The sequence below is a fragment of the Hermetia illucens genome, chromosome 1 (genome assembly GCF_905115235.1).
Source record: "Hermetia illucens chromosome 1, iHerIll2.2.curated.20191125, whole genome shotgun sequence".
Lineage (NCBI taxonomy): Eukaryota > Metazoa > Arthropoda > Insecta > Diptera > Stratiomyidae > Hermetia > Hermetia illucens.
The window spans coordinates 27,775,035-27,802,861 of record NC_051849.1 but is presented as its reverse complement, the minus strand read 5'-3'; the positions used below and the strand labels follow the sequence as shown (position 1 = coordinate 27,802,861).

Below are 27,827 nucleotides of genomic sequence, written 5' to 3'. Positions count from 1 at the left end.
AGCCTAGATACTCCTAGTTTAGATGGATAGTTTTTATTCAATTATATTTGTAAAATAAACATATTATTTCAAAACATAGCGTTTTATGTCACTTTCACCGATTGCAGGAACCAGTAAACTATGAAACTTACACACTACGAGCTCAATTCAATTGTGTCTCATTCCCATTCCCTGTTGCTGTAATTGTTGCTGTTGCAACTGCATCTGCTGCTGCTGCAATTGCTGTTGTTGCATTTGCTGCAACTGTTGCTGCTGCTGTAATTGGAACTGTTGTTGCTGTAACTGTTGTTGATGCTGGAGCTGTTGCTGTTGTTGGAATTGTTGTTGCTGGAGCTGCTGTTGTTGCAGCTGTTGCTGTTGCATAGGATGCAACTGTTGATGTTGGAGATTTTGTTGTTGCAAAGCTTGCTGTTGCAGATTCTGTTGTTGAAGGGCACTTTGCTGTAATCCTTGTTGTTGTAAGGTCTGCTGTTGCAGATTCTGTTGTTGCATGGCTTGTTGCTGAAGTACTTGCTGTTGGAGAGTTTGTTGTTGGAGATTTTGCTGTAAGGTTTGCTGTTGTTGCTGCTGAAGTGCCTGTTGTTGGAGGTTCTGTTGAATATTTTGTGAGGGTTGTGGTTGAGATTGTTGCTGCTGCAATTGCGGTTGCGCTTGCGGCTGTTGAGGTGCAGGAGAAATTTGTGGCTGAGGTTGTGTCGGTTGTGCAGGTTGTTGGACAGGTGGCTGTTGCGCTGGTGCTTGGGTTGGCTGCTGAACATTTTCACTGTGGGAATGAATATAAAACTTGCAAAAATTAGTAAAACTAGGAGATTATCAAGGTGACATATGGACTTACGTTTTCTCTGAACCAATTTCTTCAACGTTGAAGTGACTTATGAATCGGAGCCGCATCTGAAGAGCCGGCCTCAATCGTTTGATTATTGCTTCTGATTCATTTTTTATTATATTCCCAACGTGAATATACTTAATATGATATCTAAGACGACATGAAATAAAGGAAAAATATTAGAAATTGTTAATCAATTAGAAATATACCTTTAAATTTTTTGATCAAACATCCCCATAACAAAGTTTGAGTGAATGAACACGATATTACCTCGAATTGCGAATTGGTGTCAAGCACTAATCCACATCAAACTGACAAAGTCTCACATACATGCAGGCTTAGATTTCCATAAAAATCCTAATTCAAATATGTGAAACGACCAGGGGAGTGGTGGACAAGGGATATCTTCCTCTAAACTACAATTTTTAAAAATATATATTTACATTTAAAACTAAAAATTATAGTTTCGAAGAAGCTACCCTTTGTCTATCAATTTTAGGCTAGACTACAAGCAGCAGACAGAAATCTAATCTCTTAGAAATGGCAATCAGGGGAGTTTCAGTCAGCGCAGGAGTCTCGGAAATATGATAAACTCTGGGTGTCAAGAATTGATTTTTAGGATGCGGAGGAAGAAGAAGACTAATAACATGCCACAGGGAAAGAAAGATTAAACTGGTCATCCTTTATCAGAGAAACATGAATATTGATGTAAATATAGTGAGGGAGGGCTGGAAGCTCTTTAACCAGGGAAACATTAATATTGGAGTGAGAAACGGTGCAGAAGAGCTGGATGAGAAGAAGCTGCACAAATTATTGGAACTTGAGAAAATTTGCAGTGGAAGTTGGCCGAAGGCTAATACAAATCGAGGTGGACAAAGGCAGTCAAATGACCACCTTAAAAGCGAAAAAACCTTCGCACAACATAAAGTAAGAGAACTTCGGAGAGCCCAGTCGGATTTGCAGTCAATTCCGAGAAAGTCACCAATACAAGCTGCAGACGGTTACTCATAGAAAAGCGCAATCAGTCCAAAAGTTCATATGAAGAGGCAAGATCTCAGAGCGAAACCGAAATGAAAACCGCAGATAAAAACCCGAGCATCAGAAGTCAAAATAGTGACAGCTATGAAGAAATATGCATATGCAAACATGGCGCAAGAGAGCGAAGAAATTTATTACAAAGCTGGGAAGATACTGGTTAGGTGGACAATGGCAGGAATACGTGTTGATCAAAATATAAGGTTGTCTTTATGCATGCTACAGTATGTACGATGAGACTGCAGAAGACCAGGCAGGAGGAGTCAAGACCGCAGAAGCGGTCAATGTTATGCATACATTAAGGGCCATCATTAGACACAAATGAGCTACAAACTGAACCTAATTGACAAAACAAAAGAATTTCAAGAGGACTTCCACTCAAGCGAAGATAAAGTGATTATTGCAGGCAATCTGCATTATCCGTTGTGCATACTCAGCAGCTCTTCCAACAACGAAATAAATGGATTCGCTTGAGGATTTCGATACGAGGACATCAAATTGGTGTTGAACCCTTGGATCGTCCTGAATGCAAGGAACACTTCAACACGGTTTTACATTCAGTGAAGTTTCGCCTCATGTGAATGAATTGGCTAGTCACCGTTACGTGCGGATACGGACTGTTCCTCCACACAGAAGAGAAATCATCTCGGTCGTCAGTGCCTTCAAATGGAGTCAAGCCGTTGGGCTTAACGGTCTCCCCGCAGAGGTATTTATCGCTGCACTTGTAAATAAATCCTGGGAATCTAAGAACTCTCCCAGAAAGTGTAAAAAGGGGATGATCGTTAAGATTGCAAAGAAGGGCCTCCATCTTGATAATTGGAGGGATATTTGCGTGCTCTCTGCCGTCGTAAAGATAATAGTAAAATGATTCATCTTTCCTCTCCTGAAATCTGTTTGCTCTCTCTGGATTCGGAAAGAGAAGCAAGTAGAGTTGGACTGAAGCTAAATGCGAACAAAACCAGGGTTCTAAGTCTGACGGGTCATTATACTCTCCCTATCAGCATTAATTGACCGAACATCGAAGGCGTCGATCAAGTTGTATATCTAAGTTGAAATTTATGTCCCTGTTTTTTTATAGTTTCCCCCAAGAATAATATTGGAGGAAGGCTCACGAGGTTTTGTAAGGAGCTGAAGCGCATTACAGTGAACCGGGTACGACGATGCTTAGGTGTGGTTGATACTTTTCATGTGACTGTACGCGTCACAGTGCTTTTGTGTTGCTGACATTATTCATTCGGTTATCTTACTTTTTTGGTCTCTGTTCCTAACGTTTCTTCTCAGGAATGCCCTTGAGGGTGGATATTAACGGGTATTAATTGTTAAATGAAGTTAACCTCTTCCGGCAAATAATTGGCCAATAGTCATTTGTGAAAAGATGGCATGGCATTAAAAATGAGTTAAGTGGATTACTAGATTCTAACTTTTAAATTGCTAAACGGCTCTGAGAATTAATCTCTTTCCACTTTCTCCATAAAAAACATCAAATGTTCCTTATTTATCCATATATTGTGATCAAAAATGTCAAAGTAAGAAGGTGGTGCCTCATTGTTACCTGAGACTTGGAAAGTGAGGTTTAAACGGCAATATCCAATGGGGTTCCCTTCCTTTATTGTGCTTTGGATTTACGAATAGGTAGCTCCTCTTGTGCGTTCAAGCCTGGAATTTTATTGTTACTTTTTTTCAGCGCCGGAAAGTTACACTAGGACTGCTTCGCAGAGTTTCTGGTCGTGGAAGTGCACCTAATGCTACAATATGGTAAGGAACTGGATCGATCATGAATATTAAGTCTTCTGTGCGTCAAGGTACCAGCCAGCCAGTCGAAAACATTCTGGCTGTAAAGGAGAGTGTCCCCGAAATTCGACGTCGTTCAAAACATCTTTAAATTTCGACGCCGTCACCGTTACAGGATTCAACTCGGTCAGGAGCTCAAACTAGGAAAGCATGCAGACCGCCTGCAGTTCGCTCAATGAGTGATATGACAAAGTGAAATGAAGGCCTATTTTGCGAAACATATCATCTCCCCAGATGAGGCATATTTCTCATTTGAATGGGGTCGTCATCAAATACAATTGTCTAAGTTGGGGTTCAGAAAATCCGCACGAGATCCATTTGAAAGAAGTGCATCCAGAAGGAGGAACTAACTTGAGCAGATTTTGGTCAGACGATGTGACCGGGCCTTAGTTCATTGGAAAAACAACCTTCATTCAGATCGAGCAGACAGCGAGTGTCGCCAGATGTTGGACAGCACATCAATACAGGCACATGGTGGCAAAGACAGCACCAAAAACCAAAGAATCAAATGACTCTAGTCAAACGAGAACAATAAACACAGGAGACTACAGCTATGAGACCGTTAATAATTTTTCCTACCTATGGTTCAAAATCACAATCTATAACAGTTATGATGATGAAATCAGCGCACGGTTGTTGGCAGCCAACAAACCCTATTTCAGCTTACAAAGACTGTTCCGTTCGAAAAGACAATGATCTTCACAGTTCTCTTGTATTCGAAGAATTTTTGATCCCTATATGGGTCCTGATGATTCCGTAGCCTACATAACGACAAAATTTAGAAGCAATACCACGTCCGTCTTGGCTATGTGTGAAATACGACTCAATAGATTGCGGTAGCCGGGTCATTTAATTCGTATGGGTGAAAACAATTCAGTCTGAAAAGTCTATAAGTCTATGATGGTGGAAAAAGAAGACGTGGCAAAACCTGCCTCAGATGGGGCAATGGTGTAGGCCAGGACGCCCGACAGTTTTTAGGGATTCAAATTGGCGTACCTCGACGCAACACTGGAATGTCTGAAGCTCCATACAAGGTAGCTCTAGACCGTATACTGTTGGTTGCGTCTTTGATGATGAGATAGTTCTCGGGCTTGGCAGCAGCCACCAAGAAAATAACAAAATGGGGCATAGATTACAAAAATTCCTGACGAGCAACGTAGTTACCCATAAATGGGACACAGCAAAGCTAGACTCTACTCATTAAATTCAATAGGGTACCACCGCCAAATACCCCAAGGGAGAAGCCAGAAAGCGGGTCTATATCACCATGAAGCGCAAAAAAATTATTGGTGGTCAAATGGTATAGTTGAGCTCAGAATCAGTAAAACTTCAAAATGAGATTTATTACATTTCATGGGGTACTGGATCAGGTCACCATAATAAGGTAGGAGCAAGACCATAAACCCTCCATTTTCAACTACAGAAAAAATGGAGAAAATAGTGAATACTCTATTTCCAACCCAACAGACTTTAGTGGTACGCAAGAATCACTACCGACGCCGAAGTCGCTCATCCAGGAAGAGCTCCGAAAAGTTCCAAGCTTCCTTGAAAATAACAAAGCCTCAGAATCTGACGAAGCTGCAGCGGAAATAATAAAAGTAATCCCTAGGATCCGTCTACAAATCTTGCTAGATAGCATAACACAATGCATGCCTCTTAGAAGGAATTTTCCTTAGAGTTTGCAAGAGATAAGATAGGTTGACCAAACCATGTCGTCAAGCAACAATCGAGGATGCTGCTGGTAGTTTCTCGCACAGGCAAGATCATTTCAGTCGGGATAAACTCTAGTCTAGTAGAGTCAAATCACGGTAATAATCACGAGTGAACGCAATCCTGACCACATTGCCTCCTAATGTTACGGTCTTGAATGAAGTAATTTATCCCACTTCAAGGCCCACATCCAAGTGAGATGTCGTGCCAACGATTATTATTATTACAGCAAACATCTTTTACTCTTACTCTTTGAAAAATACCTACTTCATATGTCAACTATAATTCAAATAGTACTTACAAGAAATCGCAAATCGGATCCATATAGTCCAAATTTTTCGGTCCGTGATTCTTATCAACCACTTCTAGCATCTCGTACAACAATACACCAATTTCCGCAACAGCATTTGACTTTTCACTTTCCAAACGTTGTAAAAACGGTCCAAAAATGTGACAAACGAAAACCAATTGATGTTCATTTTGAACGCAAGGCTTCAATTTCTCCTTCAAATATCTGTAATAAACAGCGAAATTTAATTCCAGTTCTTCTCTGCTCTCACTTGAAACTTACTGAATCATTGTTATCAATTTCCAACATCCCATATGATGAAAGACAGAATGTGCGACAGCCAAAAGCATTGCATATGATTTATTCAGCATTGCTTCGCGTACAATTTTGAAGTTGAATAGTTCAAAGGCTGAGAAACGGCAATTCCATTCAACCATTTTCGGACTATTCAATGCATCAACCAATCGTTCGTAAACGACACTCCAATAGGACTCCGGCAGGGCAGCAATTATCACGCCAATTGCATTGATGAACGCCTGAATGTCGTTACCCAAAAGAATAGCATTTCCCTTTACGACTGTATCAATTAGATTGTTTACAACCACCTTCGGGGCGAGTGGTAACGCTAATACTTCCAAGCACGTCGAATACATAGCATGAGTAGGTGCATTCGGGAATTCATAGAAGCGCCAGTCAGTAACGTAAAAATAGTTTTTCCCAGTGATGGCTGAAAAGATGGGACGGAAATTTCGTTATTTTAAAACTGGATCGATAATTATCCAAAAGGCAGTTGCACTCACCATCTGCTAGACGTCGAACCAATCCAATGTAATAGGGCATTTCCGGATTGAAAAGTAGCTCATTGGATTGCAAGTATTCAGTGAAAGGTTCAGATAAAACCCAGTTAGCTGGGCGAATATCTTTGAATCCCTTCATTACTTCATGGAGCATCTTTTTCTTCAAAGATACACGTTCCTTTAAATCTCGTTCATAGAAGTTAAAAGTGTTATAGAGGAACGTAATCGGTCGCTCTGTAATAATACACCAAAAAGGCATGAATCTCCATTGGGGCGAACACCATCCACAAAAAAACTTACCATGAAACTTGTACAAACTTCCCAAGTGCTCAAAAATTATCTCAAGAATGCCATGAATAGGATGCCCGATTTCAATGAATCTCATCGTAACAATATCAAGCACCGATAAAAATCGGAAGCAAACATTTCCATAATAAATTGGCAAAGGAGAATGGGAAGCTGATTCGTCTGGGCCGAATTTTTCAGGGAATTTTTGCCGATATTGAATGTGATGATCGTGCCTATTTCAAATCAGGATATTGAAATCATTGCATATCAAAGGTTTGTGTGTGGGATCAAAATCTATTTACCAGTTACTTTGCTTCCAATGATCAGCAGGATAGTCCACTTGGACTTCGTTCAACCGAATCCGGAGCTCATTCGTCTTTAATATCATTAATTGAATTATCAGGAAGCATACATGAGCGTCACTGTTTTCGTAATAACGTAACACCAGGCACAAAATTACGCGATCAATTGGGACGATATGATATTGCCAAATCATTTTGTTCATTGTGTCAACATATTTATGGATAAGAGTTTTACCAGTTGAATTTGCAACTTCAAATACAAGAAAATCGCACAGTTTGCGCAAATGAGCATTCAATGCTCGGGCGGTGATTCCCTCCAGAATTCTGAAAGAAGGATAAATATAGGTTTTAGAATACGCTGAATCGTTAAAATAATCTTCATGTAAACTGATTCTACTCACTTATAAGCCACCGGGCTGATGGTGTCCGTTTCCCAGATCATTTTAAATATCAAGCAAAGGAACAAAGGTGTAGTATTTGGGCGGATGAAATGGGCGATGATATCGTTTTCGTTCGACATTGATGTCCAATTGCGATATTCCTCGTCGACAGATTTTTTAAGGAGTTGTTTATTCTCGACAGCTGCATTATTCTGACTGAGAAATTCTGCAAGGGCTGGTGGTAAACGAGTAAGTGAATGATTGGCGAAAGTCATCGGTGTGTTTTGCATGATCGTGGTTAGCAACTCTTTGCACCATGGCTGGAGCTCGTTACCTGCAAATGTAAAATGATTACAAAATTAGTGGAATTAAAACTGTTCCTTTCTTTTGAATTTCTAATATAGTACATGTGAGACTTCTGACATCATTCATTTTCCTGTATAAAGAAGAATTAAACACAGAAAAAAACTTTTGAAATAGTATATAGGCAAGAGATTTTCAGTTTGGAGATGTCCGCGAGACATACTGGATTACAACGGTAGACTTGTCGTGAATCAATAGCGGTAGCTGGTCAATCAATCTAGACTAACTCTACACAAATGCAGGCGACAAAATGACACAATTCCCCGAATTTCTCAAGGAATATCCACGTATTTGGATAACACAAGTTGTATTCACTCCTTTGTAAAGCGTAGGTCATCCACACAGTCTCTCCGTTGCTATTTTTATTTTTTCCTCATTTTACTTCCAATAAGACTGTGCTTCGATTTCGTTACCATCATACTGAATGATGTGCAAGTAATAATCTCGAAGCACCGAGACAAACACAAAGACGAACCCAAATATCTATGACAATCGGAATTCGAACCCAGGGCAACGAGAGAACCAAACTAAGTTCCAGTTCCAGGACATGTGTATATTAAGTCCACCCGTGCAGCAGATGTATAAAGGTATCAGGAAAAAATAGTCGAGGACTTTGGAAAGTCCAAAGAAAAAACAGAATAGGCGTGAACTCCAAGGTAAGAACTCCAATGAACAGAAACCACCCACTTGCATAAGTAAGCAGGAATCAACATAAGTGAGGTAGTCCTCAAATCAGTTTTCCCCAATTCCCTAAAAAAGTAAGCTACGCTCTTAGAAAAGGATAAGGATCTCGGCAGGATAGCTTGCTCACCGCACGTCTCTTGGCAGTCAACGTCAACTTTATTATCAAATGAATGAACTTTCTCAGTTTATTTATCTTCCAAACAAATAACATAATTAAACATGAACCTCGTCTCGCTGCCCCTTTCACGTGGTATCCAAAGTTGAAGACGAATGGCGACTATGTGAATCAAAGGATGAATCATTTGAGAGTTTCTAATAAGTACCGAATAGCTCCGATTTCGTCCATTTCCCAACAGGAGGACTCCATCGCCCTAGTTCACCTTTCATCATCATCAACGGCGCAACAACCGGTATCCGGTCTAGGCCTGCCTTAATAAGGAACTCCAGACATCCCGGTTTTGTCCCGAGGTCCACCAATTCGATATCCCTAAAAGCTGTCTGGCGTCATGACCAACGCCATCGCTGACGGTCATGGTATCGCTCATAGATTTCGTCGTTATGTCTTCTCTCGAACGCTGCCAAGAGTTCGCAATTTTTCTTGCTAAGAACCCAAGTTTCCGAGGAATACATGAGAATTGGTAAGATCATTGTCTTGTACAGTAACAGCTTTGACCCTATAGTAAGACGAGCGAAACAGTTTTTGTAAGCTGAAATAGGCTCTGTTGATTGCCAACAACCGTGCGCGGATTTCATAATCGTAGATGTTATCGGTTGCGATTTTCGACCCTAGATAGGAGAAATTATCAACGGTCTCAAAGTTGTATTTTCCTATCTTTATTCTTCCCGTTTGACTAGTGCGGTTTGATGTTGTTGGTTTGTTGGTTTCTGGTGCTGACGTTATCACCATATAATTTGTCTTGCCCTCATTGCTGTGCAGCCCGAGATCTCGCGTCAATGGCCGCCTGCTCGATCTGGATGAAGGATGTTTGTACGTCTCGGGTCGTTCTTCCCATGATGTCGATATCGTCAGCATAGACCAGTAGTTGGGTGGACTGAAAGAGGATCGTACCCCTCGCATTTACCTCAGCATCACGGATCACTTTCTCCAGGACCAGGTTAAAGAGGGCACATGATAGGGAATCCCCTTGTTGTAGACCGCTGTTGATGACGAATGGTTTTGAGAGTGAGCCTACTGCTTTTATCTGGCTTGGCACATTGGCCAGGGTCAGCCTAGTCAGTCTTATCAATTGCGTCGGGATACCGAATTCTCTCATGCAAGTGTACGGTTTTACCCTGGCCATGCTGTCATAGGCGGCTTTAAATTCGATGAAAAGATGGGGCAACTGATGTCGATCTTCCAATAGTTTTTCCATCGCTTGCCGCAGAGAGAAAATCTGATCTGTAGCTGATTTGCCTGGAGTGAAGCCTCTTTGGTATCTTATAGATAGTACTCAGCAACGTGATACCTCTATAATTGTTGCACTGTGTGATATCTCCCTCTTTATGTATGGGTGAGATGATGCCTCTTTGCCAGTCGTCAGGCCTTGATTCGCTTTCCTATACTTGGAGCACAAGTTGATGAACCACTTGGTGTAATTGGTCGCCTCCATATTTAAGCAATTCGACGGTAATTCCGGCTGCTGCGACTTATGATTTTAAAGACGATGAATTGCACGGACTGTTTGTGTCGACAACATCTACAAACCAGCCTCAAAATCGGTCAATCCGAATTTGGACAATTTAAAATGAAATTTGATGACCACTGTCGGAACAGATTTTAGCCAAGACAACATTAACTTAGAAAAAACTTGGGAATCAAGGTCGTAGGGGGGGAATCCGAGACCGGAGTAAAAATTATACGAGTCTGCAGTAAGAATTATATGAGCCCCCTATTATTCGCTTTTTTTATTGAAATTTTTATTCCGGACCCCGACAAAACCCCGGGTCCGGGTAGAAACCCCCCCTTTTCCACCTCTCTCTACAGAATGAAAAATAAAAAAAAAATCAAAGGGACTGCGACGATACATGTTCCGCTCAAGAACTACTTAAAGACGACCAAGATGAACAAAAAAATGTCAACAACCTGCCCCCAAGGTAGAGGGAGCATTTGCACTCTCAGACGAAGCCCTACCTTTTTCGCCAATCAAAGCGAGATCTTTGAAATTTTGAGCGCCGCGTTAAATATGGGATTTGGGATTCATTGGGTTTCTTCTTTAAGATATTAACCCCAACGCAGATGGAATACGCGGCTTTTGATAGGAAATTCCAAGCTATTTTCAGCACGTTTCTTTTTTGTAGCATATAGTGAAAGGACTCTCTGTAATTATCTGCCCGGAACACAAAGCACTCTTTCGGTACTTAACAAGAAAGGAAAAGGGCAAGACATTGTCGCTGTGATGAACCAACTAACTGAAATACATAAACCCGTTTACGGCTAGAATGTTCCATATTCAGTGATACGATCATATTCTTTCACATCCAAGTAAACGAGTCACGTATTTAACTGGTAGCTTATTATCGCACTCCAGACAAGCGTTTCAACCACATTTACTGGCACCCGGTTGGAACGCTGCATTTACGAAAAATGTCAAGGACAGGGTTTGCATTTGACTGGCGTGCATACCCATGCAAATTCTGCCCGAGTAATTAGAGATTACTTAAACCAAGAATCTGCATCCCATATTCACATGCATCCGAAATTATTTTCTAATCCTAAGCTACTTTAAAGGCAGCTTGAAACCAGCCCAAAGTCAGACAAAAGAACAGACAATCATAACTATAATAAATACGCAAGCGATACTCGGCGTCGGCACTCGACAACTGCCGCTGCCATTTGTAATACGAAAGGCGGTGATATTTTAATTCCTAAATATTACCTTTCACGGAAGTAATATCACCAACACTTTGGTAGAGCGATGATGTTAGGTAATGCGATAATGCATGGTTATGCAGTAATGTTCAATAATGATGGTGATGTGGTAATGTTTGGATTGCGCTTGGTAATAGTAATGTGACATTACATTTTAAGATTATAACGCTGGAACATCGCAAGAGTAACGGTACGTCTCGATAATGATTGATCACTACCTAAGCTGCTGAAAAGCAATTCCAATGAGGAATGCGATAATAGTGGGAAACTTCAAATGGGATAATTGTAAGATGAGATCGGTTAATGAAAGAACCGACCGTGTCCGGCAATGCGTAGTAATGTGTCGACATTTTGCCCATCGTTTTACTTGATCTGTGAACCAGCTTGGAAGATGTTGATTTTTTTTCTTGTACCTGAACTTTTGTTCGCAGTGGTTTTTTAAATCCTTGGTGAAGACAATGAAGACACCCCACTGGATCCAAGATTCTTGGTGGAAAAGTTCATGATATACCTGTTCCTAGTGAAGCCGAAGCTGAGGGATAACCACCAAATTTGCATCGGTCATTAAAGTATCCTTAGGAAGGAATTTACAATGTCATCTAAGGAATTACCTATCATCGCCGAAATTGAAATCGTTGATCTGAGGCGTTTACAAAACGGATTTTTTGATTACCTGTAATCTGTTTTCATTATTAGGAGTAAAATATCTCCAAGTTCACGAGGAGCCCGCGCTGGAAAACCTACGCCATCGCTCCATCTGAAGCACGATCTACCATAGATATTGCCTCTATAGTTTTTTCGTGCTGATTCATAGAGGCTTATATAGGCTACGAAATCGTCCATCCTCCTGGAGGCAGCCAAAAATTCTTGAAAGGATTGTTTTTTCGAACGCGGTTAGATGTTGCAATTTTTTTTGCTCAGAACCCAAGTTTCCGAGGAATATATAAAGACTGGCAATATCATTGTGCAGAAGGAGCTTTCACCTTATGATGAAACGTTTCGAGCGGCTGTTGGTTGCTAACAACTGTGCGCGGATTCTATCATTATAGCTGTTACTGATTGTAATGTTCGACAAGTGGTACTCTGCTATCTTTATTTTTTCCAAGTTAACGGTGCTATTGGATGGTTGAATTAACGAACAACACACACATCCAATATCAATATCTTCCGTTCTATCCGAATAACGCTCCCTGAATATATCAATCTATAATGAACTTTTGTACCGATGTCCACCGGCCATGATGTTAAGGAATCCATATCGAAGTCGCGAAATGCTCAGTTCTGGAGCATTCAGTCAATATAATTGAAAAATTGTAGAGGCCAAAGAATCAAGCAAGCGGAGACAAGGACAGAATGAAAGATATGTTCAAGTCCCCATCGAAATAGTCATATTTCCGTTCAGTGGGCACAATCGTTACTGATGCAAAAATAAGCGATAACACATGATTCCATTTTTTTCCTTCCCAACTACAAGAGGTGCATCGCTGAACATATTGGAGGAAACCTAAACCCAAAAACTGTGTGCAAAATGCATCTAAAAGTGGGAAGTGAATGAATGGGTTTAGTCAGTAGGAAGACACCATTCAATTGGGATCATAACCGCTAAGAATCTCATTCATCATAATTACCAAATATGAAATGTATTTATCATACCACAAATGATCCTATTTCGATCTTTCAACTATTGTCACATTCACTCATCAGCATCCTTTAATTCTTGCAGATCACTTCACACGACATATTTGATATGAACTATTTTAAACACTCACCCGATCCCATTATATGCATTGCTCGTCCCAAACACATGATCAAAACACGATTTAGTTCCTCGCTCTCACTTGATGCAACGGATCCTGGTGTCTTCTCATTGAAGTATCGAGAAAGCTGCGGTTGCAGCTCAGCTGCTCCCAAACCGGTTATAATCCGTAATGCCGTTGATTCAAAACTGCAGAAAAATCAAATATTGAGCATTAAAAAGTAGCTTTACTACAACTTCTTGCAATGAATTACCATAAATTCAATTGCATCTTATTCGTTTGCGGTACAGAAGCCAATGAATGAAGATGCGACAACAATTGAACACGGTAATGAGTTGGTATGTGATGAAGACGATACGAAAACATTTCCAAGAGAGTATGGAGTATTCCCCAAGCGTGCTGTTTGAATACGGCGGGTAGAAGTTGACCTGGAAATAATTAATCAATGATATGAATTTATAAAGTAGAGTACCGCAATTGATATTTTCCAATAGAGCCCACTTACTAAGAAAGCCTTTAATTCCCAAAGATTCAATCTCGGAATACACAAGTAATCTTGAGTAGGTTTCAATCAAAGCTGGAGTCAACGTTGATACCGATCCCTTCGTCTGCGCTTGTTTAATTACCTGACTTACAAAACTGAAAGGAAGGATTAAATTTTAACAAACACGGTTATAGACTGAAATGATAAGCTTACCTGTGCATCAACGACATTTTACTATGCACTGTCAATCCGTCAAGAGCGACTATGGATAGAGGAGTTACCGGCATCTGAGAGGTGCTTTTCGAATTTATATATTCGGTGAGCAAAGCCATCGGGCGGGAAAAGTATTCTTGATTTGTCGAGTATGCATTGCAGAGAAGGATGATTCTATAGTCGTTATTCATGCTCATTGATAAAGATTGACCTGGCACAGCCAAGTGTGAAAGAAACCTGGAATGCAGAAGTTGATTCAGTTAAGCTAAACATTTTATTTAGATATTCTTGAGGAGAAAAAGTATAATAATTGGTAAACAGAAAAAAATATTGCTACAATAAGATTAGAGTGTTTAAGGGATGAATGAGGATATCTGCGCTTCGTTTGAAGACTGAATGCGGCAGTTATTCTTGCTGAATGATTAAGTAGTTGATAACTTTATCCCAACTGGAACTTTTAATTCCACTGGCACAGAATTTAAGAAAAGGTGATCAAGATGGACCATAAGGAGAAGGTGATAACAAGCATCACGCCCAAAACAAAACGGTTGAAATCGAAAGTAACTACAAGTGGACTCCTCTGAGGATTACGTACAAGTCATAGCAGTAATCCGATGAAATAGAAACCAACGTGTGACTATCACACTGAGGACTGAATTGAGACTTCCAGGCGCCTTACTTTCAATTAGCCTTGTGTGTGGGAAATTTGATCCTAAATTCTAGCTCAGAATTCCCAGATCCTACCTTCAGAACTAAGGCCATGAAATTTGGGAACCTTGAGCTAGAATTTAGGGTCAAAGTTCAAACACATTCAACCGTAAACCAACAGCATGATCGGTTATCAATGCCATTCATACTATTGGACCTCAGTCCTCAACGTCCCTTCTACCAACATAGCCAATACGAGGCTCCAACCGACGTCACCTGCTAAAACCAAAGTCACGGGGTACTACCTCCCTAAACCATAGCCGTTTTAATCATTTTAACATTCAATCCGCGAAAATCGAAAATACTTAAACATCTTAGAGCAATTACAGACAATAAGATATTGTCAATGCGTCTAGGCGGTAGAAGATCGATATTACAATGGCATGGGAAAGTACATCCAATTTCTCATAGAAATCATTTTAAAGAAAACTGTTCTTTTGGTATTTTAGACAGATTGTTCCATGCTAGTGTTCTGTGTCGCTATATGGAAGTAGCACTCACTTTCTATGTGCCCACTATCACTCAAAGGCTCCAAGCCTCCGTTAACAATGTCTGTATCGTATCATCCGACTACGGTGGCTTGATACTATTCCAAGCAAAAAACTTGGTCGGCGCACAAACCTGGCACCCCTCGGCGATGTGATGGGAAGGTAGAAGTGCAAGGCCCCAAGAGCACTTCGCACAGAACAGTAGAGGACGGTGCGGGCGTCTTGGGAAGTCCTGGGGGAGCTGAAGAGCATTTCGTGGCACTTATGTAACGAAAAGAATTCGCTTGAAACCACTCGAAGTAATGTGCTGCAACCAGCATTTAAAAGTATAGCTCTGAGTCAACATTTGCATGCAGTCCTCAACTCAAACCCTGGTTTTTAGTAAGCCGGGTTTGTTTTGAGTTTTGAGTGGATTAAACAGTAAATAAATTGTTCTTCAACTAGTACAAAAGATAGTATCTTGGACTTGTATATTAAGAATATATACTGCGCATAATTAGATTACGATTATATTTTAATAACCTCACAGGGCGTGTGGGGGCAATTGTGGGGTCCTAAGTCCGCATCAACTTAATGCTGGGCCGAACTAAATGGGGAGCAGCTTACTCTCTCTTTAGGGGGACATCCTCTGAAAAAAATGGCCTGAGGATGTCAAGGAAGGGTGGGAACCTCAGGGGCCGCGCCTCAATCGCGATCTGAGGCAGAAGAAGCGATGAACGGGATTGTGATCCGCCGTGGATCTTCCCTCTTGATCGCGGCACTCGGGCCCAGAGACCTACTGCTCCACGGGCGCGGTCGAGCCGTCTTTTGATGGAGCTTCAATCTATGCGGGCGAACCTTCACGGTCAATTTCGCCAACTTTTCAGATTTCTGGGATAGTTCTGCCCTCTAGGCCGTTTTTGGCAACTTAGGATGATCGTCTGATCTTCATATCTCCCATTAAGATCATCACAACATCCTTGTACAGACCTGGTGTATTCGAAAACAAAGGGACCAATGAAAAACTTCGAATTATCCAAAATTCAAAGTACGGAAGTTAGTAGTCGGAAAACCAAGGGACCAAAACGAATTATCTAGGATCCACTGTAATAGAAAAAAAAATATTTATAGATTAGATGTTAGCTTAATGTCTCAGTAACTTCTAGTAAACCATTTGTTGTATTTGTGAGAACAGCAAATATTTTTCATACGAAAACTCATCATCATCATCAACAGTGTAAACAGCGGTGTTCGGTTGAAGCCTAATTGAATAGGGAATTCGAAACAATCCGGTTTGGCGACAAGATCCATCAATTTGATACCAACAACAGCTATGACGTCCTGACCTACGCCATATGGTCCTTATAAACTTTCCGGTCTGGATCATCTTTACCCATACGGATTAGGTGACCCGCCCAGCCTGTTGAACCGAATTTTATCCACAACCACGCGATCGTCGTATCCCTCATAAATTTCATAGCCAAAAAAAAAACTAAATAATTCAAACTGTATTAAAAAATTTACTTACTCATGATGAGCCTTCAAAGCGATAGGAATTGGTTGAGTTATGTTGACGCTCTCCAGACGTGCCTTCTTCATCAAATGGATCCAGATGCAAATTGGGGCCATCTGCAACATATCACAAAATGATGAGCATTTATTTCATCAGTACGGTCACTTCTAAACTGTATATGAGCATCTAAAATTACTTTAAAATTACCTGTCTCAATGCTGAGGGTTTACTCAAATCAGGAACTTTGAGCGGTTCTTGTTCGGGATATAAAATATCAAAAAGTTTGAACATTGGCAGGAAGTTGGATAGCTGAAAATGGTAGAATATAATGAAGTTTTGATTGTAGAGGCTCAGAGGATCGGGGACGAAATTGTAATAGGAAAACATACCGGATTCTTTTGAATACTTCCGGAGATAAACTGAAGTAAAATCCACATAAGTTGGTCTCGACCCTTGCGCAAGTCGCGTTTGGAAAGCTGTAGTTGGGAGATTGGTCAATTAAAATTATGAATAATTCAGAGTCTGATTTTTATCATTGATTGATTTGAAAGCAAACAAATTTGCTACTTACTTTCTCATGAAGTGAAATAATGATGTGCATAAAGTTTACGAATTGGAACAACACAAAATATATCAATTGTGAAGATAAATGTAGCCATAACCAATGGTTGGGAGTAATTTTATCGTCTGGCGTTACCATCTCGCAGGAGTCATGTTCACTTCGTTCCATGGCAGAGATTATGAGCCAAACCAGTTGCTCTTCCAAAGCATGGCATCGTTGCTTTTGCTAGAAACATAAAGGACGATTGTTTTTAGAATTAAAGTAAGTTAAGATTAAAATAATAGCCTAAAACTAAATCGAAGGAGTAAACTACACAAAATCTTTAAAATAGTTAAAGAAATCAAGCTCTGTTTGTTTTCTTCTCTTCTAATAACATGAACCATATTATGTAGATTGATCTTTACCTGTTTCTGCAAATTCAGCATAACTGCGATCATCTCCTTCGAGTACGGCTGATCCAACACATAGCGGACAAGATGCGGCTGCGGCTCAACAATCTCGATGTCATATGGTAAATTACCTTTAAAATTATATTTCAAAGTGTGTGGATCGAGTTTCCATGAATTCATCAAATGATCAGCGTAGCCAAATGTCTCCACTACTGGATACATGTGATTGTGATTGATGATCGTCACCATTTGTGCGATATTTCGAAATTCCTCAACGAAATCGGTCATCAATTTGTTGATTTTCTATGTGGAGAAAGGATAATTGTTATTTAGGATATCTTTGCAGACTATAAGGGAATAATTCCAGAGGCTGAAATAAAAACTATTTGAACCATATCAAATTAGCTGGGGAAAGCAGAACTTAACAAAATTTTAAGCGATCACAGATTATTTACTGAATACTTACCCAATGTGATGGTTGTGGTGACTTGATCAGTTCATTAGCAATAAAATACGCCGGCAACAAACAGTTATTACGATCAAATATGAACTGAATGAGATCTTCAAGGATAAGCAATTGTGGTAAAAAGCTGACATTGATATTCGTCGGGAAAGTTGAAGCTTTGTCTCTGCAAGCCTTCAGATAACACAAATGACAATCAAATAGGAAATGTTGTGCCAATTATATTTAGAAATGCAATCATACCTTCATTATTTCACGAACCCCTTTGTAGTCAACATTGGTGATTATCTTCTTGATCAGCTTAAAGCATTCTATCCAAAAGCTTTTGTTTTGAAAGGCTAATTTGTCGCAGCTTAATATTTTGTCGCATAAAACTCTATTGGAAGAAAAAATTACTAAATACTTTTTTAAAAGCTAACAAAACAAAAATACCGAAATTAAATGTAGTACAGGGAGCGGATTCTTTCCACTGAACTCAAGTTCAGACTAAAACTCACTTTTATTCGGCATTTAGAAAACAAATTTAGTCGTTTTTGACTCTCTCATCGGCTATCTTGAGGGAGTGGATTCTACTGCCTGGCGGAGTCCGCAATGCAATTCTCGTCCCTCCATAAAATATGACCTATCCACTGTCACTTCCGTGGTAGGCGTGTGCGTCCAACAACTTCGTTTAAGATAGTATCAGACCAGCGCACTCTAACGACACTACGCAAATAAGTATTGACGAAAGCGTGGACCTTTAAGGTAACAGTGGAATTCACTTTCCATGTGGTACCCCCATATAACAAGACAGAAAGAACACTGGCACAGAATAGTCTCAACTTGATCTTGGTGTTGAGCTAACTGCATTTCCAGATTTTAGACAGGGCAGCGAAAGCGGATTTAGCGCTGCTAATATGTCGAGCAACATCCAGTTCGGTGCCACAGTCCGCAGAAACCACGTTTCCTAGATATACGAATTGATCGTTGCTCTGCCCATTAATTCAGATAAGAAGAGTCCGATGACCCGACAGACTAAGAACGTTGGTTTTGTTGGTGTTTATCTTCAGTCCAACTCTACTGCCCTCTCTTTCCAAATCCAGAGCCATTTGGCCAAGGACCATGACAGATGTCGTCAGCGTAGTCGAGGTATTTGAGGAAAGATGTCATCTGTCCTCCAGACAGCATGAAAAACTTTACCGATAACAAAAAAAATAATATCGGTGACAGGATGCAATTCTGACGAGCTCCGCTTTGGATGTCAAAATCCTCCGAGATTTTGCCTCTGTGCAGCACGTAACATTTTGTGGCATCATATGTCGCTCTGATAATAGCTATTAATTTCTCTGGAAAGCCCCCCCCCCCCCCTTGTGTAGAATACCCCAAATACACCTCCTCCTCCTATCGAAAACTTTCTCGAAATCGATGACGAGCAGGTGCAGCGAACATCTAAACTCTGCGCACTACTCCAAAATGATCCGTAGGGTGTTAGTGTGCCCAACGCAGGAGGATAAGGAGCGGACACAAGCCTGCTGCCTGCACGATTCCGCAGTCAGCCAGATCTTATGAGGGTCCTTCGAGACGTGGTCGACGACCTGTGTAGCACCCGAAAAAAGAGCATTTTTCATGGCGGCCCAATATTCATCGATATTACTCAGTGTATCAGCTGTTCGATAAACAAGATACCTCTCCTATTGTCGAACGACAGCTGGGTCAAACAAGCGGTCGATGTTAGGGAGTCGCAGCTTTCCAACCACCGTGAAGTGGTGGATCTGATTGCTCGGACGGTGTCGATCAGTTGAAATCCAACTGACCTTATAGCAGGCTTTTTGATCGATCAATGTGCTACCAACGACGAGGCGGTGGAAGTTGTCGAAAGCACCACCACCGGTGTGACCGCCAAGACCGTGTTTCCCAATCACATGTCTGAGCAAAGTTTTATCAGATTCCACCTTGACAGTCAGAACACCCATCACGATCACATTGCCACCTCTACGAAGCCCCCCCTGAACTGCATGTGATTGGTCGTAGAAAGCATCATTCTCTACTATATCGGAATTCTCAGTTGGTGCGTACAATTGTGATGCTCCTTAACTTCGAACGGAATCTTTCAGTTACAAGTCTGTCTGAAATCGGCTCACAGCGCAAAGAAGGGCGCCTTGCAGTAGCCGTCAGAAGCAACCCGATACCAGATTCGCGTCTGTTACCACTTGGCTTTTCAGAGTATAAAAGCACATTACTACAAGAGAGAGAGGAGTGCTCTCCAGAGTCCCACCATATTACTTCGCTTAGGCCCAGAATGTCCAGCTTATATCACTGGAATTCCCGCTCAAGGAGGACAAAGCGAGCATTCTAAGGACCCTCGCTACCGTTTTCGATAGTCAAAGATCGCAGCCGTGAGGTCAGTCCCTACCCGAAGCACTTTTGCCGTTTGGGTAGCAGTAAAGTTTCAAAATTTGCAGGTCGCTAGCCCACAAATTTCTATTCCTTTTAGTCGCCTCTTACAAGTGACCAGAGAAGACTTTGAGTATATTCTTAAGCCCTAACTCACAAGGCGAAAAGCCTTAATACGGGTACTACCATTGGAAATCAGAAGAGCTGGGGGTTTCCATATGCCAGTAGGTTGGGGGCTATACAGCAGGCGTATTATATTGTCTCAGAACGCCGAACCTCGAATGGGATTGGATATGCAACGACACGGTAATTGAAAAAGGATTACAAGTTCCAGGATCCTGGAATATGCTCTCTTTATTCAGAAGCGACGTTCTTAGACCACTCATCGAACAGGTCGTAAGGTACAAGATAGATGTCTAAACGGTTCAGGCAACGAAGTTATGGCGCTGTGAGGTGTTTGACTCTCGGACGCAATTTTCAAAAATGGAAAAAAGTCTGGAACGCGGCAATGCAGCATAACTTTTATCATCCACAGAATTTCGGCCGCAACGTTTCAGATCTCAAAAAAAAAACAATGAAGTGATTGGTGCGTGAGTGAAAATTACATTGCATTCCAACGTAATCAACGAATGTGCTCCAAATGAAGACATTCCATAGTCAGTATTTGATTCATTGCGCTCTAACGACGTTAACGTAGTGCTCGGCAACTGCAATGCAAAGAGCTGGTGCATTGTGAAATTACTAGGAGAGCAGTGATACCGCACTGCTCGCCGACGTGCCGAGCGAGGGCTACTTCACCTAGCTCATCAGGCGCCTGTCAGTAACTGAGACTTGAAATTTGCCAACGAATCTGACGCTTGGCGACCGCACTGATCTCAGCTACTGAAGTTTTAGCGGCTTCAGCGACTGCCGAAGGGCCCGCAGGGCATACTATTGTATGCCGATGGCGTTAACCACGACTGTAGGCAAAATCCACGAAGAAAACGCGCTCCCTGTGGTCGCGGAGATGTAAATAACCGCGCTTAGGGCCAATGTGGCCACTGACGGCGACAAAGAATGCTTTGTATTCAAGAGGGCGCTCTTAAACACGTCCGATATTTGCCTCAAGAAATGGGCGTTCGAGAAGCCGTGGTCCCATCATAGGTTTGCGGATCAGTTCACTAAATGTACCAGCTAATGCACTTTGCTCGCGAATCAAAAAAAAAAAATGGACGACGTCTACCCAAAGCGCAAAATACGTTGCCTTACAATGCATGACCCCTTAGTAGGCGCAATTATCTGATAGGCGCGTGCACGGAAGTCTTGGTCTTCCCCGTCTTCAGACCCAACAAGCTTTGCGTTTTTAAAATAGAGGCAGTTTACGGCTACAGGCAGATAGACATGAATCTTTTCTTGCGGATGACCTGTTCGTGGCGCTTTTTTTTAGCTGACATCAGTGTCCCTATTTTAGGCGCAGACTTCCTGTCGCACTGTGCAGCACCACAACTTAGATCTTAGATCGTAAGAGAAAATTTCAACCTGCACAAACATCACTCTTTTCATAATTTTTGAGGAAGTTGCCGACCCAAACATTCGCGCGCGCTCTCACTTCTGTAGTATATTTCAATGAGTTAAGCATGATATTCAACAACTCCGCCATGCTATTAACATAGTATTCTGGTCCCAAGCCCAGATAAAGGAGAAGGGTTTGAGGCAACGTACTCTGTACTATCCTCAGTAAAACAAAAATAAAATGCTGAGATCAGGGAAAGAGATAAATAGAGTATAGTTGAAGTTATTCCACTATGTTAAATCCTACTCGATCTCTCTTGGTGACAGGTCCCGTGACAGGCCGACCAGGAAAATGCATAAAATGTCATTACAAACATGATGATCGGATAGCGTCACAAGCCTCGGAGAAATGCTAGGGAGTCCACCTCAGTCGACGCGGCATGACGGGCCCCGGTCCTGTCGAGCAATGGAGTTCTTGACGCCTGGACGGCGTCAGGACGTAAGCAAGTTAATCCGAGCAAAACAAATACGTATCTGCACGCTAAATGTTGGCACCCTAACTGGAAAGACCGAGGAAATCGCAAGAGCCCTTCGGAAAAGGCGCATTGATATCTCCGCTCTGTAAGGAACGCTGTTTAGTGCCAAAAGCTGCAACATTGAACGCGAACGCGGTAAAAATGGCTATAAACTTCTCTATTTTGGTAGCCCACACACTCAATACGGTGTTGGCATTGCCATCTCAGAGCGTTTCCGTGATACCATTAAAGAAGTCGAACGATTTGATGATCGGCTGATGAAGCTCACCATTATATCAGCTGATCGCACTATTCACTTCTTCATCGCGTACGCACGACAGACAGGTCGACCTGATGCCGAGAAAGATGCCTTCTGGCAACTTCTCGATGAAAAGATTTGTCACGTGCCTGCTGACGACTATATTATCATTGCCGGCGACCTTAATGGCCATGTGGGTGAAAAGGCAAACGGTAACAGGTGCCATGAGAGAAAGGGGTTTGGAGCATGCAATAAGGTCTGTGAACGTATAGTCAATTTTGTAGACAGCCACAGTACTTGTGCTTGGTTCATCAAACGATTGTTTCATTTTCCTACATTTTATAGTGGGAACAGTAAAACGCAAATCGGCTATATTCTCATAAGACGCTGACATTTTTCCACCGCCACTGATTACAAAGCCTTATGAGACCATCAGCCGCGCATTAAATGGTGGCGATTTCGTGAGAAGAAACAAGAAATTATCTCACTTACGCGATTACCAACCATTACAAAAATGGAAGAATCGTGGGACAAAAAAAAAGCCGCTGTCACTAAGCCAGGTAAGCGGTACATCAACCGAGATACTTGGCTTTGGAATGACAATGTTGAAATGAAGGTCCGTGAAAAGAAGCGCCTCCACCACAAATTTCTCGACGACTGGACATCTGGAAAGCGAAGAGCTGGGAAGATTTTTGAACGCATTCTTGACAGCCGTATTCACGAAATCGTTGAAATAACCGTGAATCAACACGTATTTGTTAAAAACTTATGAAGAAACACCGGGAGAAGCATCGCCCACTTTATATTGCATTTCTGGATCTAGAGAAAGGGTTCGACTCTTGAACTCTTGTGCTGGGTTCAATTGCTCCGCCATGATCCGAAAAGTAAAATTCGAAGTATGGCGGGTGTATCAAAACCGCTTCGTGTCTCTATTGGTGTTCATAAAGGAAGCGCCCTCTGACCAATCCCCTTTGTTCTGTTATGGAAACCGTCACACGGGATATCGAACGTCCAGCACCCTATACACTGCTTTATGCAGATGATGTTTTTCTAGCATCTGATAGCAAAAATGATCTCGAGAAACTTGTCCAAAAATGGAATGATCGAGATTGCACCCAAATCAGGGATTCGATAGAGCCAAATGGCGAAACCGATCACGACGAGCCGACCCCGCTTGTGAACGGGACAAAGGTTGAAGAAAAAGAAGAATGGGAGCTACAAAAGTTGATACTTATACCGAAGCCAGGTAAACCATTGGGTGAGCCCTCCTCATATCGACCGATATGTTTGGTCAATACCAATGGTAAACTATTTGAACGAGTATTATACAACAGGCTGCTCGCTGTTGCGGAAAAGGAAGGAGGCCTATTCGACAAGCAATTCGGGTTTCGTAAGGGGAGATCAACCGTCGATGCAATCAAAATGGTGACTGGCCTGGCTCGCGCTGCAATACAAGATGAAAAATGCTGCGCAGTGGTGACACTCGATGTAAAAAATGCATTCAACACTGCAAAGTGGACGAAAATCGTAGAGGCTCTAACAAAACTACATGCTCCGAAGTACATTGCACGCATTGTTGTTGCATTTCTTCTTGGAAGAAGATTATATTGTGACTCGGATGATGGACAGAAATTATTCCCAATGACGTGCGGCGTACCACAGGGGTCTGTCTTGGGTCCCTTATTGTGGTTAATTATGTACAATGGAGTGCTGACGCTACGCCTTCCTAACGACGTGACAACCATTGGCTTTGCGAACGATATCGGAGTAACAATAGTTGCAAAACGCTTAGACGTGATCGAAATCTACGCAAATGAAGCGAAATGGGAGATCAATTCCTGGTTGAAAAAGTTGCTGAACATAAAACGGAACTAGTGCTAATCAGCAAAAGAAGGAAAGATACAACCGTGAAAATTAAAGTTGATGAACAAACAATTTACTCCCAAGAGTCGCTTAAATATTTGGGAGTATTGACTGACAAAAGGCTTAATTTTAAAAAACACATTGAGTGCGCTGCAATTAAAGCGTCTTCCATCGCTGTAACGATCTCGAGGGTACTACCGAATATTGGTGGACCACGACAAAATCGACATCTACGCAGCTACAGTTTGGGCAACCATTCTGGAAAACAAAGCAAACTGCGGAAAACTAGAAATGGCGTATCGACTAAGTACACTCCGGGTATGCAGTGCTTATCGAACAACATCAGGAGAAGCAGCATACGTACTGGCAGGGACAATCCCCATAAACATCTTGGCGGATGAGGGTCGCCGTCTCTACGACAAAGTGTATGCAATCGGGAAATCTATTGTACTTCGACGGCAACTAGCACAACGGGAATCCATCGTAAAATGGAAAAAGAGATGGAACGAGGCACAAACTGGCCGTTGGACCTACCGTATCCTTCCACACATTCGAAGATGGATTGAAAGGAGCCACGGGGAACTAAGCTTTGAGCTAACACAGTTTTTAAGTGGACATGGAGGTTATCGGGCTTATCTACATCGATTTGGACACGACGAGTCACCATGCTGTGATAACGTGGCTGAGAATGCGGAGCATGTTGTATTTGAGTACCCATGGTTTACAGCACACCGAACTAGACTGGAAGCGATCGCAGACAGGCGCTTAACACCTGAAAATACAGTATAGTAGAGTTTATGTTGGCATCAAGTGGTAATTGAGCTGAAAATGATTCATCAGCAGCTAAGGCATGAAGAACTGCGACGAAACCAAGAAAGGGAGCGAACAATAATAAACCGTAGTTAAGAACTGATCCAGCTTGACGATGCCATGCTTATAGCAGTCCCGTGGGGAGAGTGGAAGAAGGAGGAGGTGGTTTTAGTGAGTAGGAGTCTCACATAACTGCATGGCAGGAGCCAGCAGTAGGTTTTGAACCTTTCCACCTTCCAACGATGAAAAAAGACAGACAAACGGATAGACAGACAGTAAACCGATTTTAATAAGATTTTGATGAGGATGCTGGGAGTCCTGAGTCGCACCCACTTAGTGACGGACCGAATCACTTGGGAAGCAACTTACTTCCTCTTTTCTAGTTCACGGACTCCTCTTTTTTGAGTTAAATCGAAGTTTTCAAAAAAGCAAAAAAGTTATCTGACGGTTTCATCCAGGACAGAGGCAACTCATCAGACGCCGCCTCACCTTTGCCCTGGGACCTTTGACCTTTGACCGAAAGTAACGATAGATGGTAATTACTCCACTTAAGTATAATCGCAATCACGTAATGGGTACGAATTATATTCAAGTGAAATCCGTCATCAGTCCAGACCTAAACCAGGCCGAAGTAAATATTTTTTTGGTTGAGGATGCTGTGTTTATACAAAACATTAAAAAGAAAGACGGTTTATTAAACCCATGCGGATAGGCAAAAAGAAATTTAACTTCGAACTAAACAACACTGTCGATACAAACACGAAGTGGGTCCGCCCACGGCAGATGCCACGAAATAAATGGGAATAAATAAGGAACAACCTCAACACGGGAAAAACACTGGAATAACACTCTGTTTGCATGTTCACTTGCGTCGGAGCATTTGACACATATCTCGAGTGCATTTTTCAATGTCTCCTTGACGGCATAATTCTAACGTTGTAAACTGCAGATTTCTCCAGCAACAGGTAAAATTTTTATCCTATTCCGGTGCTAAAGATGGTCAAAGTCCTTAGAAGGATGTTGGGAGTAGTAAACTTCTATTGTCGTTTCACCAGACTGAACCTAAGCCATCCTGTCTGGTCCTAAGACCACAGGAGGTGGTGTAGTCTCCAGGAACCGTCCAAACGTTTAAAGCAACTGGGCAACAACTGGTAAACGCTACACGTTTGGCATACCCCTAGCCGTGTTTGTCGATGCCTCAGACATCGCAGAATGCGCTGCTATGGTCATTCAGGTAAACAATTTCACATCTTTGCTAATTGTTCAATGAGCCGTTGGAAAGGTCAGGAGCAGACTATAAACCGATTTATTGAGCATCGTGTTGAGTCTTTCAAGGGCCACGTTGTGCAAAGCAAGTGAAGTGTGTAAACTTCTCAAGTAACCAAGTAGAAGGAACCGACGACTTTTGCGAAAAGGATAACACGCACAGAAAGGATCAATACGCTATCCCCAAACTGGGATCTAAATCTGGGCGGAAAAAAACAACAACACAATCCCTACAGCTTCTGGCAAGCACCTGAAACTAACTTTTGGAGCTTCTTAATGTAAAATAAAGAACTTCTACATATTTTAACAGCCCCATTGAGGTTAGTCTGTGCTTCGCCTGCTTTTATTTCAAATTAAAGCAGAATATCTATCAAATCTAATGATTTTCCATCCACTTACCTTGCGGAAATCAAATTCCCAGTCACCAATTTATGCAAAGTATCCATTAAAACCTTGAGTTGCGCCAGGTTGCCGCTGTGGGCGGCCCGCAACAGGTAGACTCGCAAAACCGCATCTTTTCCTTCCGAAGAGGTATTTTGGAACAGGGAAACTGAAGGACAAACAATTTTTGAATTAGTTAAGTCGAAGGGAGGTTGATTTAGCTAGAATAGGACTTACTTATGTTATTTGTGAACTGCTCACATTTCTGCTTCTCGGCGTCCGGTTTGTGGACAATAACGCAGAGAAAGGCCTCCTCGATATACTGCACTTTCTGGAAAAAACGTTCAAGTTACCAAGGTTCACAACAATGCACGTAAGGAACCACTCTTTACGAAGAATAATTCAAAATATTACTCACAGCACTTACCAGAAATTCATTCAACGTCTCGATTATCTGGGCCTCCATCTTGTTATGCGTGGAATATACGCAGCGAAATCTTGTTGCTAATCGAATTTTCTGGGTAAGGAGTTGTCTAAAAATACACTTAACATCCTTTTTCCACCATAATGAACCTCAAAGGCAATTCCTTACGGCAGAGCGGCTTTTGCTAAAAAGGTTGGCAAAGAAATGTCACTAGGGCGCTTGTTTACGGCATTTGACAGCCGGCCAGCGAATGTTATGAATGAAATTTGACATTTTGCTGGAGGGGAAGAATTGTGTACGATAGAAAGTAGTGTTGTCTGATCTCCTGAACTACTTGAAATTAGGGAATTTTTTTCCGGAAATCGAGCAGGTAGGAAATGAGGGTGAGGGTATTTTGTAGCCGTTAATTGATGTGGGAATACAATCGTTTGTAGCTTCTATTTTCTCTCTTTTTGGTTAATGACAGTTGACAATGTAATTTGTGGGAATAGCCTATTCAGGCAAAATATCCCCAATTGATATCTGATTATCACTTTTAATTTATGACGGTGGTGT

General features: G+C 41.7%; 1 protein-coding gene across 2 annotated transcripts; it reads right to left on the bottom strand.

Annotated features, from left to right (window-relative positions):
- Nucleotides 1-17: 17 nt before the first annotated feature.
- On the bottom strand, nt 18-27,519 carry LOC119661126 (mediator of RNA polymerase II transcription subunit 23). Of its 2 annotated transcripts, none has more exons than XM_038070324.1 (22): nt 27,267-27,519; nt 27,086-27,179; nt 26,867-27,017; nt 18,134-18,266; nt 17,894-18,064; nt 17,443-17,730; nt 17,048-17,263; nt 16,866-16,952; nt 16,684-16,785; nt 16,492-16,592; nt 13,789-14,025; nt 13,597-13,730; nt 13,345-13,519; nt 13,104-13,279; nt 7,440-7,752; nt 7,039-7,362; nt 6,749-6,969; nt 6,452-6,682; nt 5,934-6,378; nt 5,664-5,876; nt 836-976; nt 18-763 (listed from the first exon to the last, which is right to left on the bottom strand). In XM_038070324.1, exons 1-22 carry the CDS (start codon nt 27,312-27,314, stop codon nt 148-150), a joined length of 4,617 nt encoding a protein of 1,538 aa, XP_037926252.1. In that variant the 5' UTR covers nt 27,315-27,519; the 3' UTR covers nt 18-147. The 2 variants fall into 2 exon arrangements, with proteins under 2 accessions (XP_037926252.1, XP_037926253.1); XM_038070325.1 differs by having other exon boundaries at nt 27,276-27,519.
- Nucleotides 27,520-27,827: the final 308 nt, after the last annotated feature.